The following is a 16,470-nucleotide window of genomic DNA, read 5'->3' as shown; positions in this document are numbered from 1 at the left end:
AGCAGCAATGAAATGCAAATCAAAGTGAAGCAAAGTGCGCGAGTGTCAAGTGTAAGCAACAATAATAATAATAATAACAACAACAACAACAACAAAAGTAACAACAACATGGCTTAAAGCCAAGCTTGCAACAACAACAACAAGAAGCAGCAGCAACAACAACAACAACAAGTGACAACAATAAGCAACAACTATATATGCCAATTAGAATTTATACAAATGGCAACAAATTTCTATGCCGACGCAATTGTTGCTGCACTAACAACAACAACAACAACAACAACAAACGACAGCAACAACAACATTGTGTGTGTTTGTTGAGTGTGTGTGCGTGTGTGTTTATATATTTCAAAAAGTGCGTGTGTGTGTGTGTGCCTGTGCGTGTGTCCGTGTGTGTGTAACAACAAAATCAATTTGCAACAAATCAAAGTTAAGCACACAACTTGTATTAAAACAAAAAGAATTTTTTTGAGCACGTAAACAACAACAACAGCAACAGCAACAATTTATTGTGTATTATTAAACATAAACAAAACAATTCTTGTGTCGCGCTCAGTTCTCAATGTTGCCACAAGCTTTGGCTGCCATCAACAGCAGCCAACAATCAATTGTTAACACACACACATAAGCAACTAAAAACAAACAACAACAACAAAAGCGCAAATAAACAATAACAATATACCAGCCCACGAATGCAGCCAACATTGCCACAAGCCGCTGGGACAGCCGATATGGATCTGACGGCTGTTCAATCAATCAACGATTGGTTTTTCAAAAAGGAGCAAATTTATTTATTGGCACAATTTTGGCAACAGGTAAGCAACAATTAGAAACAAGCAAATGATAAGGCAGAAATTCTATTTAGAATGAAATTAAATGAATTTGAAGCCGAATTGCAGCTAAGAAATTTTTATTAAATACCAAAAATAAAAGCAACAAATAAATAAATAATTAAGCAGTGCTGCAGTTTAGCATAAAATGAAATTGACACAGAATTTCAGTTTAGAAATTTGTATTAAATACCAAAAATATAAAACAATAATTTAGCAGTGATTTAGCAGTAAGCAACAAATAAATAAATAATTAAGCAGTGCTGCGGTTTAGAATGAAATGAATTCAACACAGAATTGCAGTTTAGAAATTTGTATTAAATACCAAAATAATAATTTAGCAGTAGTGAAGTTTAGAATGAAATGAATTTGACCCAGAATTGCAGTTTAGACATTTAGAAATAATCAACAAATATAAAACAATAATTTAGCTGTTGCTGCAGTTTAAAAATTTCTATTAAATATGCGCAAGCATTAAAATAATAATTTAGCAGCTTAGAAAATTAAAACAAGCATTAGAAAAATTGCAGTTTGGTTAAATGTGTTTATAAAATAAACAAGCAACAATAAGCATTATAAATTGTAGTATATATTTATATAAAAAAAAAGTGCTATAGTGACAACTAGCAAAGCGTGTTTTATATTTTTTATATGCACAACGCCCACGCTACAAATAATTTATGCATTTGAAATAAATTTGTTGTTTTTGTTGTTATTGCACTTGCAACTAATTGAGCTTGCGTGTCTATTATTAATTTTATTTTGCGCTGCTGTCTTATTGATTTGTTTACAAATTGGCAAACATTTAAAAATTTAAATTATAAGTTGCAAGCGGATCGCAGCAGCCAGATCAACAGTTGATCCGCAAGTTGCAGGCAGACGACAAAAATTTTTTTTTTTTGCACTGCAGCATACTCACATACACATGCTCACATATGTCGGCTTACATTTATTGTATTTACTTAACGACATTTGCTGCGCTACTAATGAAACATGCTTCGATCTAAATCAAAAAATATATATATATCGAGTTGGCAACAGCTATATATACAAATTGTCTGGCATTCGTAGAAACTGTAGGCAAAGATTTATGTAAAAATTCCTAGAAATATGCGCAGTGCAATTGATTTACTGTAAACTCCCGCTAAGTACTTTCCATATATTATATATATATATATATATATATAAATCTGTTCGCTGTTTGTGCAACGTTTTGCCGTCGGCAAATTTTTGCTATGCTTGCATGAAATTCAATACAAATGCAAATATTTATATATGAAGCACAGAGCCAACTTATGAGACAACAAACTATGTGCAAGCGAGATAGCAAGCTTATAGTTAATGTGGCAAGTGTGTGTGTGTGTGTGTGTGTCTGTTGCAGTTGCAGTTGCAATTAGTGCAAAGTGCAGCCAGCGAGTCAATCAATAAAACTTAAATAAGCAAAACCAATTTATGGCCACGCCCCGTTGCCGTTAGCCAAAGCCAAAGCCAAAACAATAACAAAAGCATCAGCAGCAACAACAACAAATGCGCTGGCAAACAAATATTTATTAAAATTATGCAATTAGTTAATAAAATTCAGCGTGCTAGAAAATAAATTCAATTTAGACAGACAGCAAATAAATTAATAAATATAATGCAACTAAAATATTAAATAAATTTAAATTTTAAAAATTTTAAAATTAGTGCTGCTATAATTGGTAGTTAAAAGTTTAAAAAAAAATTTTGTTATAATTATTTTAAAATTTATGCGAGCTTGTGTAACAAAAAAAATTAGTTCAACAAAAATAAGTCAATAAGCGTTTTAATTTGTAGTTAAAAGTTAAAAAATAAATAAATTTGTATACAAAAAAATTATTTAAATATTTATTTGAGCTTGCGTGATACAAAAAAATTAATTAGTGAAAAATAAGTGAATGTCAAAATATAAAACAGCATTAAACAGCTTAAATTTTAAATGCGCTGCATGTTTAAATTAAATAAATGCTAGCCAAAAATTAAATTGAACTTAGTTAATAACAATTGTTTCTTAAGCCAGCGCAATTTTCCGCACAATTTGTAGTTGTTTTATTTTTATATTCAACGCTTTTTTGTTTTGTGTGTTAAACAAATTTCTTAGAATTTTTGCTGGCTTAGCTGCTGCTGCTGCTGCTAACGAGCATTTGATTTGTTATTAATGGCAGACGAGAGAGTGAACAAAATACCAAAAAAAAAAAATAAAATTGAAACAAACTTGAGAAACTCAAGCGTGTGCTTCAAGTCAAAGATTTTGGCATTTCAAGTTTCGAGATCACTTGAAGTGAAGCGCGATCGATTATGATGTTACCAACTGTAAATTGTTGTTGTTATTTGTTGCTTGTTATTTGTTGTTGTTGCTTGTTAAGTGAGCTCATCAGTTTAGCTTATCAATATCTAGTACTTGCCTTAAAAGCCGCAACAAAAAATCTGTTGCCAGTTTGCAAAACATTGGCCTAACATCAATTTATTTACTAAGCCAAAAATAGCAGTTGGTTGGTCTAAAAACAGCTACGAACGTCAGTTGAGACATCAGCTGTACAAATGATAATTATTATTATTTTTAACATATTTTTTTGTTTAGTTTTCATTTGTTAGTTTTGTTGATTTTTCATTGGAGTTTGAGCTTTCAAGTACGTGCGCTATTAAAAATAAAAAACAATTGGCACCAATTTTATCGAAAATTGCTAGATTAACAAAAATATAATTAAGCTGTCGTAGTGTGTTAGTGTGTGTGTGTCTGTGTGTTACCATAGAAGTAGCACAGTGACACCAAAACAGACAGAAAATCAGAAAATTTGCATTCATGTTGAATTCGATGGCGAAAAACATAAAAAGTTCAAATGATAGACTAAAAAATACTGCAAAAAAATAAAAAAAAAATTAATTGAAGCAAGCAAATGCAAATTTAAATTATGCATTAAATTTAAAATTAAATACTTAGCTTTATATAATAATAATAATTAATACTAAAGTGCTAAAAAAGCAATTTTAATAAATTTGTAATAAAATAAAATATGCGAAAATATTAAAAAAAAATATTTTTAATGCAATTTTAATATGAACAATAAATAAAATACTAGTAGATACTTTTAAAATTAGAAAAAATTAAATGCAAGCAGCAAATGTAATTTTAATAAATTTGCTGTAAATAAAATAAATTGAAATAAATTAAAGCATATCTAGCCGCATCAACAGCCAACAACCAATTGGCCAATTGCAATCTATAAACTTGACCCATTAACATGGCTCAAAGCAGCGCAAGAAGCAAAAATTGCTCATCGCTCATATAAATGCTGAGTTCGATAAAAGAAAACTAAGCAACAAAAAAAAAAAAAAAGTTTAAAATTAATACAAAATAGTAGAATATATAGAATATCAAGTAACTGTGTTATTTTTTACTGGGTGCAATTTTAATTGCATTGTTGAGATAAAAAACAAAAAAACAAAAAAATGTTATGCTCACTTTTTGAACAAATTTTTTTAGCTAATCTTTTTTTTTGTGCATGATTCCCGGGATTGTGTGTGTTAATCAAATTGAAACCGGTTCAGAGCAACCACCAAGTGGTGGCACCACCAGCAGCAGCTTGCAACGTTTGATAGTTTAAAAGTTTAATTCAAATATGGCCGACTCTGTATCTGTCTAATAGCATTTGCATATGCCGAAAATGAGCAGCAGCCCTTCGCAGTGGGGTTGTCTAAGCTACAAAAATAATAAGCAGAGCGAGAGAGAGAGAGACAGAGCGAGAGAGAGCGATAAAGATCGAACGGCGTGTGTCATATAATTTTTCAGCGTTTTAAGTGCAATTTGCGCTGGGGCAAGGCTAATGAATCAGTCAGCGGCGCACAAGGGTTAAAAATCAGTAGATACAGTATATAATATATATATGCATATATGGAAACAAAAGCTGTGTACTAAATTTAAGCTATTGTAAGTAATTTTTAAAAAAAAAGTTATTAAACTGTTTTCAATTATCTCAAAATTTATTTGAGCGACGTAACAAATTTTGTAGTGCAAAATAATTATTTAAAAAAAATAGCTGCATGCTATATATTAAACATTAATAAATAAATACAAAAATTTATATATTTATATTAAATTTAAGCACTAAAAAATTCAGCAAAGCAACAAACTAAATTTTAGTTCTCTACGCTTCAATGTGCGAGTCAATCGCGCTCGATCGCTTGCTATATATGTTAATATAATTAAATTAATTTGTCAGCACGGAAATTAAAACCACGCAGCCGAACACACACACACACACATACATATGTATATATATGTAACTGAAAATCGAACAATTAACTCGGAATTTGTTTTTTTTTTCATATGTCGCTCGCTTGTGGGGGCGTGCAACGTACGCTTGCCACACATAGAACTAATAATGTGAAATAATCAAACATTTGTATGATTATTAAAAAAATTTGAGTTCATGAACCGAACGAGCGACTGACTGACTGTTGATCAATTTATTATTATTTTTTTTATGCGTTATGCGCTAACCAAAAAGCTAATTGTAGCAGCTGTATGTGTGTGTGTTAAATATTAATAATGTTAATTTAAACATAGCTGCTATTATTTAAACATTACACTGGCAACAAAAGCTGCACAAGAGCAAAAAGACTTAAAGGCTTTTGTTCATACAACTTAATAACAACTAATTGTCTTTTTATATGCAGACGCACACACACACATATACATATATGTGTGTGTGTGCAACTGCAAACCTGTCTCTGCTCTCGCTTTGTTTGTCTGTCTGTCTTTTCATCTACAAGTTGTCAGTAATTTGTGCAGCTCAATATATCAGTCGATATCTTATGAGTTTTTAATTTCAGGTTTAGCTCGCTCAGTTGAGTTCGCCTTTGATTTTACTACGCTTAGGCACTTTTCAGTTTGAAAAGGACAAATCGACGGCGAGTCCAGGCATATTGAATAAAATATCATTTTGTACACGCCCACAAAGAAACAGAAAAAAAAAGAAGAAAAGCAAAATAATAAAATAAAAAGCAAACTAAATGTGTCTTGAGCGCACCAAAGTTGATGATGATGAGTTTTGAGCATTAACCCTACAAAACTGAAGGCTGCTGCCACTAGCTGCTGCTGCTGCTTCTTCTTCTTCTCATTGCTGGTATTGGCAACTTTTGTGATCGATACAGCTTGCAAAAGCTTCTCGCTCTCTCTCTTAATATTTTTGCAGCCGTCTTGAGTAATGACCAACGCCCGAGGAGCGCACATTAAAAAGGAATCATCATTATTGGCAGCGCTGCGTTCACAGGGGCGTGCGGTTAGGGGGGGGCCTTATATCAAGGATTATATGCAGCCCCATTAAGACACAAATATCTGTCTGCTGCACTTCGTTCATTTCGCATATTTATTATTTTATTATACTCGTTCATTTTCTGTGTTGTTTTTTTTTTTTGCTGCTGCTGCACACAAATTTTACAGACGAGTCGTTGTCTTGTTTTTACAATTTTTTATTGATGTTTTAATTAAGTTTGTCGGCATCAAACACACACACACACACATGTATATAGGCCACGCCTACTACATAGACTTATTTCGCTGTTGGAAAATTCGTTTGCCTCTCTTTCGCTCAGAAATTCAATGAACTGTTTTTGCTCGTTGTTTTTATTATTTTTGGCACGACATGAAAATTAGTTTAGAATATAATTCGCTTTGACTTTGAGTGCTTGTTTGCGATTTGCAATAATGTTTTTCTTATTTCGTGTCGAATTCCATTTTCCCGCTGCCTTTATTTGTTTTCTTGTGCGCTTTGCCTTCATTAGCTGACTATAATAATAATAATAATAATAATTCGTAAAATAAAAAACAAATACAAAGTTTTCTTTATGCCAAATGTCATGTAATTTTCAAAATTCTAGTTCAAGAATATTTTTTATTAATGAGTTCAACTTAGGCATTAAATTCTGTTTCAATTTGAGCTGCTTCGTAAGCATTGATTTGATGGCTATATTTTTTTTTATTATATTTAAGCAAGTTTTCTTTATAGCTAAGCTTGCTGCAACTCTATGCAAAATTATAGCCAAATCCTAAGTCATTTAAGCATTTTTCTATGAGTTCTGCATAGTTAGCTCGAAACTTTTTATAAATTTTACTCAAGTTTCATTTATTTTAAGGCTAGCTGCTGCTTTATGCAAAATTCTAGCCAAATCCTATGTCATTTAACCATTTTTCTATGAGTTCTGCATAGTTAGCTCGAAACTTTTTAAACATTTCATGCAGCCTAGCTTTATATCTTGGGTTTATACAACTCTATGCAAAATTTTAGCTAAATCCTATGTTATTTAACCATTTTTCTATGAGTTCTGCATAGTTAGTAAGCTGCAAAAATTGCTTTTTAGCTGCTAAATGGGCTAACAACTGCTTGGCATTGAAAACTAAAAAAAATATGCAAAGTAAGCCAAAAAAAAAAAAAATAGAATTATAGCTGAGAGCTGAGAATCAAATTATATATTTGGGGCATGCCTTACACAATTCAAAGCGCAGCGCACCTGGTCAAATATTAAATGCAACATAAGCGAAAACAAGTTTCTAAGTTGCAGCAGCAAAAAAAAAAATATATATATGAAGTATATAGAAGAGGGAGAATTCGATTACAGACTCTATTAGTTTAGCTGGCCAAGCAGTTACATTATCTATACATCTATATAGAAGATGATATAGCTGCCTGCTGGTTCCCGCGCTATTGACCGCTCTAACGGTGGTTGCTCGTCCAGCTGAACAGGCTAAAGGGTTCACAGGCAGAAGCGGTTTTGGAATTGGAATTGGAATTTTTGGGGTGGCGTTGCGCATTGGTTTTGGTTACGTTTGTCAGTTGCTGTCAATTGTCAAGCCAGGGCGGCAATAATTTATCAGTGTATGCAAATTAGCTTTGATTTATTCAATGAGCCCGAAAAAAACTAATGCACAAATATTATAAAATTTATATAAAAAAATAGACAAGCAACCTTTTTTTTTTTTTTTGATGATGTTAAGCTGCAACCCTCAGTGCTCAGTCTGGTGTGCGTGGCATGCAACGCTGCTGCGGCTGCGGCTGCGGCTCATTGCAACGCAACAGACGTAAAAAAATTAAAATGAGCAAAGCCAAAGCAGCACAAAATGTATAAAATTCTAAAATATATTTGCGGCATATGTAGCTGTGTGTGTGTGTGCCCCACTCAATCATAAAGCATTGGCAGGCGTAAATCAAATCAAGTAGCAAGAGCAACAGTTGCCGCTGCCGCTGCTGCTTGCTGCATGTTGCACGCACAGGCGCTCAGACAATGATTAAGTAGGCAAAATGCTGCTCCCCCGCTCTCATTCCCATGCCCATGCTCATGCCCAATGCGCTGCTGCTGCTTTTTTTTTTGTTGTTGTTCTCCCCTTTTATGTTTTTAATTATTAACGTAGCAGCAGCTTGACTAAAATATAAAAAAAGAGCACTGCTGTCAGTATTTGAGTCTAAATAAAAAAGCAGCTAAAATTCTAGCTAAATCAATTGATCAGCAGAGATCAGCTGCTGATAAAGTTAAGTTAAGACGCCTACGCGTCCAAGAAAATTCTCACAGCACAAGAAGAAAAAAAAAAAAAAAACTCAGCAAGTTTTTCAAGTTGCTGCTGCTTTATGTTTTTCAATAGCAAACAGACAATGAGCAAGACATTTGAATTATTATATAGCACAACCCAGTACTTGAAACATAGATGTTGTTGTTGTTGTTGTTGTTGTTGTGCTGGTTGTCATTTAACTAAATACTTTGCCTGTTTAGCTGCCAACGATCAATGATGATCAATCGCGCTTCAATTTTTCTCTGCCTGCCAACAATTTCAAGATTTTACTTTGTGTATTTTTATAGTCGTTTCATCTGCTGTTTTTGTCAGCGGAAATCTTTTGTGTGTGTGTGTGTGTGTGTGTGTGTGGCTCAAGTGCTTGTCTATTATTATTGTTGTTGTTGTATTATTAGCTGCTTGCGTTGGTTGTGCGGGCGTTTGGCCTCCGTTATTTTCAACAAGTGGCAGTTGAACGCCGCTAAGTAGCTCAGATAATGCCAAAGCCCCCCCCAACCCCAACTCCCGCTACAAATAATTGAGTGTCAATTATACACACACACACATGCATGCTTGTGTGCCTAAATTTTTGGTGTTACTTGATGTCAGCTGTTGAAAATATTAGAAAAAATTATAGGCGTAAATATTATGCATTTATTTCTTTTTGTTGCTTGCTGCTGTTTTTTGTATTTGCTGCACACACTCAACATTTTTTAATGTGTTTCTTTCTCGTGCTGTTGTCACACACACTGGCGGCGGCGGCGTCTCCTCTCGAACGCCTTCATTATTAATTTATGTGCTTGGCAGCCGGGGGGTGCAGCGGCGCGGCGGTATCGAGAGCGATTCCCATCAGAGCCCAGCGCAGGGGTGAAGCATCTCCGCATATGCATAAATGTAGCCCCAGCATGATATGCATAAAGCTGTCCAAAAAAAAAAAAAACGACTACAAAATGATTGCTGCTAGACAGTTGCAGCAAAAACGCCAACTCTACAAACTCTACACAAGTCTCCAAACTGCTTTAGAGCGTTGCTAGGCGCACTAACTACGCCTATTTAACTATTTTGTTGCATTTACCGACGTTTTAGCAACTCTACAAACTCTACACAAAAACTCTACACTAGCTAAAATTAAAGCGCATATGCCTGCCGCACACTTTTATAGCCATAAACACGCAAATTGCACTTGCTGCGGTACTTGCAACAACTGGGGGCAGACGGCAGCACAGGCTAATAAAAAAAATTTCGCCTGCTGCCATATCGAACGACATAAAAACTGATCGACAACGACAAATATAGCTTGCTGACAGTGTCGTCGGTGTGGCTCGAGAGACTCTCGAGCAGCACGGCAATAGGGGGCGCGGGTGGAGGTGGTGGTGCATATGTTGGGGTTGAGCAGGCGGGGGGTGGTGGTGGGGTTGGCGGTTTTGGTTTTTGATTTTGGTCCACAACTTTTGCTGTGTCTGTCTGACATTTGCTTTGCTTTTTGTTCACTCTCTACACTCTTTGCTCTCTTTGCCTGTTTTTTGTGTTGTTGTAAATTTTAATGATCTGTCATTTCGATTTATTTTATTTTATTTTCGAACAACGAAACCAAATAAAAACAACAAAAAAAAAGAAGCAGCAAAACAGACAAAAGAAGTGCGGCGCGCATACAGCTGACGGTGAAGCGGCGAAGTAAATGTAAGTGCAGGGGCGTGGGCGGGGAGGGGGTGTCGATCGGATCGTTCATAGAGCGCACGTCAGCTGCATATTAAATTAAAAGGTATTATATTGTACTAAATATACAAACAACATGCGAGAGACAAGCGAACGAGTAAAAGAGAGCGCACGCACATGAGTGCAATAGAGCGAGAGAGAGAGAGGGAGAGTGGGGGAGCGAGATGCAAGGCAGACATTTGCTGCATGTGATTTGACAAAAACTGAACTTGTGGCTGGCTGGGACACATAGACTGGCAATAGACAAAGCGGACGGACGGACGGACGGACGGACGGACGCACGGCCAGACATTTGATAAAAATATCACAACACACATCGATAGAATTTGAATTTCGAATTTGAAACCAAGTTCTCAGTTCTCGATTGTCGGTGCTTTGGCCTTCCCCACACACACAACAACTCTCGGTATCAATTTGGCATAGTTTTGGTTTAGAGGGGGGGTGGGGTGGACTTTATATTTTTCCCATTGTGTTTAAAGCGTTTCGTGCTGGGAACTAGAGCGCATTGTATATTTGTTTTTTTTTCTCATACTTACAAGCTTATTATATATATATAAATTTATTTATATGTATGCATGTGTGTGTGTGTGTGTGTGTTTGTCGTTATTGTGTGGCTTTTAATTTATTTGTTTTTTTGATTTCACAATATTTCGATCGAGCAAGAATATAAATTTGAAACAACATATATATGTATATAGCTTTATAGCTTTTGGGCACGAAAATAAAAATTTATTGAAAATCTGCCATGAAATATACACACAATACAAAAGAACGCGCCAAATTGTCATAAAATTTTATATTGCTTAAGTTATTTTTTTTTTCTTTGTTGTTGTTGTTGTTGTTTTTTTTTGTGTGCGGCAGCTTAGCAAATTGATAGTGGGTGGGGGCATAGGGCTTAAGCTAATTAATTATATTGCTTGATTTTCTACACATGTTGAAAGAATTTGCTGTAGCATTCGATTTTCATTATTGGCGCAATTTATTGTTGCAGCTCAAAATTTTGCGCGCCGCCCACGCAGCGGGATTAGCATTAGCCTAGTATATGTATTTAAATTAGTCTAAGTTAAAGACAAACAAATTTATGCGCTGTCAGTTGTAAGTTTTCTTGGCAAAGTAGAAAACACAGACAAGAAGCTGCGAGGTCGAAGAAAAAAAATACAAAATATATTTAAAGGGGGGAGGCTGCAATTTAATTTTAATTTTATGCAAGCAATAAAATGCTGTTAATAATATATAAAAACCTAAATAGTTTATAGGCGTCTAATAGCGCCATCAAAAAGAAATGCTCAAGGGGCACACACACACGCACACGCAAGCATTAAATGTGTGTGTGTGCTGCAATCATAATTGGGCTAGCAACTGATAATAGTCGAACCCTTGTTGGGGACTGAGCCTGAGCCCTAATAATGAAATAATGTCAAAAATGTGCGACGCACAAATTTTAATTGCCCTACGCACATTTTGGCAAACAAGTGCGTGTGTGTGTGTGTGTGTGTGTGTGTGTTGCTGCTATTGAATTTAGTTTGGGACTCGCTGCTTATTATGAAGTCATTTATTTTGTGTCATATCATTGGGTGCGCGTTATTTTTGCCTACTAACTACTGATCGGTAGCTATAGATAAGACAGTCAACCCCTCTCAGTCGCAGCAGCAGCATTCCACGTAATAATAATAATAATTATAATAATAAACAACTTGTAGCTTAAGTGGCAGACAATTTCAAGTGTTTAATTTGTGCTGTCAGCTGCAGCAAGTCATTAACCCTAATACACACACACACAAGCACGCACACACACACGCATATATATGTTAGTTAGCGCAGCTGATTTGCTTAGTTGCAGCTGCTTTAGAGCAATTTTTTTGCACAAACTATGCCAAAAAGTTTCAAGGACAACACAACCAAATGCGTAGCTGTGGCTAACACACACACACACACACAGCCATATAAAGTGTAGCAGTTATAGCTGTGATTTTAGTTAGCAACGTGCGTAATTAAGCCAGCGCATGTGTGTGTGTGTGTGTCTAAACAGCTGCTGTTTAAATCCTTAAACTATGCAACACACAATGTGAGCGAAAGAGCGAGTGCGCGCTTAAGAGAGAGCAAGAGCGAGCGAGCGAGCGCAACTGGCACGTGCTTCACTTTTTTGGCGTCGCTTTAAACTGTTGCTTTTGGTAGGCTCACCAATACACACAACAACAGCAACAAACAGTTAGTCGCCATTTTTTGAAGCTCAAGGACGTAGCTGCCATTGGCTAAGTTTAAGACAGCGTGCAAAATGCCTCAAAAATATGTTGCAAGCAATACACACACACACACACACACACACACACATTGTGTTGTTTGCTGCCTGCACTTTTGCTTTTAACAGTTTTGTGTGCTGCTGCTGCTTTTTTTTTTTGTATTTTGGCTGCCACTAATTTTGCTACTTTAGCTCGCTCGCTCTCTCACTCTCTCTTGCTCCATGTTAGGGTTAGCCACTATGTCTATGTGTGTGTGTGTGTGTTTGCTTAATTTACTTTGTTTTGCCTGCTTGTGCGCCTGACGCTATGCTACAGCAAAAACTTGACGTCGTTTGCAGCTTTTCTTTAAATTTAATTTCTTCTGCTAGTTTCGCCATTGTTGTTGTTGTTGCTGCTGCTGCTGCGCTGTCGCTGCTGCTGCTTAGAATTTTCATTATTGTTTGTTGTCTGAGGTTAGTTTTTCACTGCCGACGCCAACGCCGACGTCGCCTTTTGGCACAATTCTTCGGCTATGCCGCCGTCGCCGTCGACTTTTTACTGCCGACTTTAATTAGAACATTTTGCACACTGACTGCTTCGCTCCCTGTCTGGTGTGCCTGTCTGCCGCTGCCGCTGCTGCTGCTTCTTCTTACACTACTTGCTGCTCTGCTTGTTTGTTTTTATTTTTTATTTTTGCTGCTGGCAACAGTTGTGCGCCTGCTTTAAGCTTCATCTATTAAAATTTTGAAGACGCCTTTTGCCTTAAAGCAGCAGCAGCAGCAGCAGCTGCCTAACCCTTCACACACACACACACACACACACACACATATATATATATATATAGCGAGCATTGGGGCCTGCCTTAAAGGGTTTTCGACTGTGGACACGCGTCAGCCGCACGTTTGCCACACTTGCCACAAAAATTCTCGCTGTGTGGCAAAAAATGACTTTAATTCACTTTTGTTTGTTAAATGAAGTGTTTAGTGTGCTTTAAATTTATATTAAATGCTATTTTCTTTTACTTGCAGGTATGTAACGCTTATTTAACTGGTCATTGATTTAAGTGCGTTTACTCGAATGTAAGTAATTTATTATTATTATAGTTTTTAATAAGTTGAAGCAGGCTTAAGCTGCATTAAAAAAGTGTAATCGATACTATCGATATATTTAATTAGCGCTATGCAATAGTCTACAACTTATATAAAGCTTAGCTTATTGCTAAATGGCAAACAATAATTATGCAATTCAAAAATTGCAGCAACAAAGCGCGAATATCGATACTATCGATAGATTTTAGTAGGCCTATACAATAGTATACAAGCTTAAGCTTAGCATATTGCTAAATAACAAACAATAATTATGCAATTTATAAATTGCAGTATCAGAGCAGCGCTTATCGATACTATCGATATATTTTATAAGCGCTAGCATGACATTGAGCGCTATTGTTTGACAAAGTGCATACAAATTCAATATAAAAAGACAATTACTAATTAAATCTAAGTTAATCTAAACTATAGTTTGATAAATTATAGACAAAAACTATCGAAAGCTGCTTATCAATGCATTAGCTAATAGCTCAGCAATATTGGTTAGCAAATTCACGACTTTTAATTTAAACAAACAATAATAAAATATATTAGCTTAGTTAGTCATGCGCTCTAATAAACAAAGCTATATATTGCTATATATGTTTGACTGTCAGAATCGAATGCTTTGGGCTCTTAATTAGGCAACGTTCGCGACTGCGCCGTGTGCGTGTGTGAAAATCCCCTAAACAGTAAACAGAATTCAAAGGAAGTTGAAACGGAAAACGCAATCGAATGCGTAGGCCAAGCCACAATAATGTTTATGTGTGTGTGTGTGTGTGTGTGTGTTCGTGTGTGTGCATTAAGTCCACAATTTGATTTATATGCACGCCCGCGCAGCTTGTGCGACTCTTCGATTTTTATTATTATTATGTTTTGTCATTTGCGTTTCGTTTTTGCTCCGAATTGTAGTTTTCTGTTTTTTTTTTTTATATGCAAATACTTGCAGCTAAATGTGTAGCTGAAGCTGGAAAAAAAAATCAAATTAAAATCAAGCGTACGCATCATTTGCAAGGCGCGTTCATTTCATTGTCCCTACCCCTCGCTTCACTCTCACGCTCACGCTCACTTGCTTAGGGCTGGCAGCCTCCTTATACGATCCCCTTCGGAGCAGTTTTAATTTGAATTTCCGTTGAGCATAAAAACCTCATGTGGCACTTACTGCACATCAAGTGTGTGTGTGTGCGTGTGTGTGTGTGTGTGAGAGAGACTAATAAATCTATAAAGTGGCAAACGCAAGTACACGCATTATTACTTTGATTTTTTATGATGAACACAGGAAGCGACAACGACGAGCTGCCCACACAGCAACAGCAACAGCAGCAACTATTAAATGTATCTATAGCTTAAGCTGTTGCTGTATCCGTACTTGTAGCTGTATCTTTAGCTTAGCTATTTGCTTTTGTTTTCGTCGCGTTGATTGCTTTGATTTTTAGCCTCTCGAAAACTGAAGCTCACTTTGGGCTTTGCTTTCAATTTATTTATTGTTGTTGTTCGCTCGTTCGTTCGTTCGTTCGCTTAACTTCCGTTTGTTCTACATTGACATGCCAAAGTCGTCGCCGTCGTCATCGTCATCATCAGTCTACAAATCGAATTCAATTAAGTGGCTTTCCGCCGCCACGTCCGCTGAGACTAACTACCCAAACTGATTTACCAGTTAAACGCAACACTTTTTCAGCCTCCAAACCCCAAGCCGCGCGCTCTGCCCTCCAAGCTATGCGGCAATTGATCATACTAATGATTATTATCTCAGCTCAAAAAGCAAGCATCGAACTCGTAGCTCAGACATATCAACGCCGTCTCGAGAGTTGATGATTGAAGATTCGTTTTTGTTGAACATTGCTCACCGGATACGCTTTTTGTTTTTTTTTTTTCGGTGTTTTCTTCTTCGTTATTTTGGCAATGAACAAATGACTCGAAGTCGTTCACTACGCTTTGTGTCGAAGTTAAATCATAGATTTCAGCTAAGCTAATTTTATATTGATGGTAGCTTAAAGTTTTGTCGATAAGTATCGATTTATCGTTGTTGCACAATCAGAGTGCTGCTGTTATCGATTTGCTAACAATCGGCTAAACTTAATCTTGGATTTTTGTCGATAAATATTGTAATTTATCGATAGTTTTATTGCTTAATATTCATTCATTCATTGCTGTAACGATGTTTGTATTAATTATCGATTGTGCATCAAATTTCATGGCATATATTAAGCAATTTTTATATTGTTACGCTTCTCGATATGTTATCAATGCAATTTATCGATTACAAACTTAATGCCTTTCCATTCAGTTCACATGCTCTAGCATAAGCTGTATCTAGCTTAAAGTCACAGACAATTTATCCATAGCTCAAGCCACATAGCATATGCACTCATAGCTATATACCTATATATCTTTCGACTGTATGTGACCGCCTACTCTAGCTTTATATACAAATGCTTAAAATGCTGCGCACTTGAAATACAAAAAAAATAAAAGCGAAGAAGGAAATAAATATTTTTTTTCTTATATGCCCGCGATTTTCATTGCTGCTAACGCGCGCAATCAAGCACTGGGAAAAGCAGCTTACCACACCCCACACACACACACACACACACACACACACACACACACACACACATGCAAAGCTATGAGATATACAGACACGAAGCGCAAGTTGCTGTTACCGCTGAGGCGGCGGCGGCGACTCCTCCCTAGAATCCCCTCACACCTTCAAAAAGCTTTTCGCCATTTTTGCTGTCTTTGCTTTTACAGTTCTTCATTTCCCTTGTATATTTTTATATACACCACAGTTATATATACATGATTTCCTTTTCTTTTTTTTTTTGGTATTTTCTTTACACATATTGGGAAATATCCTTGAATCGAAATAAACGGCTCCTCCTACTGCCCACACAGCCCTCAAACTTTTAGCCAACCAACCAGCCAGCCATCCATCTATCCAGCCATCCATCCAGCCAGCCAGCAACCCAACAGAAAAATCTATACACATTCGACGAGCGTCAGAAAGAAACAGCAGCCAACAGTCATAAAAACACAAAACACACACACACACACAC

The 16,470-nt window shown here is 36.1% G+C and overlaps 1 protein-coding gene across 2 annotated transcripts in view; it reads left to right on the top strand.

Annotated features, from left to right (window-relative positions):
- Positions 1–402: 402 nt before the first annotated feature.
- Positions 403–16,470, top strand: part of LOC108604942 (homeobox protein cut) — a 72,390-nt gene continuing 56,322 nt past the window's right edge. Inside the window, exon 1 of one of the 2 annotated variants that reach the window (XM_017994577.2) lies at positions 403–815. In XM_017994577.2, the coding sequence (XP_017850066.2) occupies positions 693–815 (123 nt within the window). In that variant the 5' untranslated portion in view covers positions 403–692. The remainder of the gene's footprint in view (positions 816–16,470) is intronic. The other variant, XM_033294540.1, reaches the window with a different exon arrangement.

This window comes from Drosophila busckii, chromosome X (assembly GCF_011750605.1).
Source record: "Drosophila busckii strain San Diego stock center, stock number 13000-0081.31 chromosome X, ASM1175060v1, whole genome shotgun sequence".
Lineage (NCBI taxonomy): Eukaryota > Metazoa > Arthropoda > Insecta > Diptera > Drosophilidae > Drosophila > Drosophila busckii.
The sequence above is the reverse complement of the archived record's forward strand: the minus strand, read 5'-3'. Positions and strand labels throughout refer to the sequence as shown.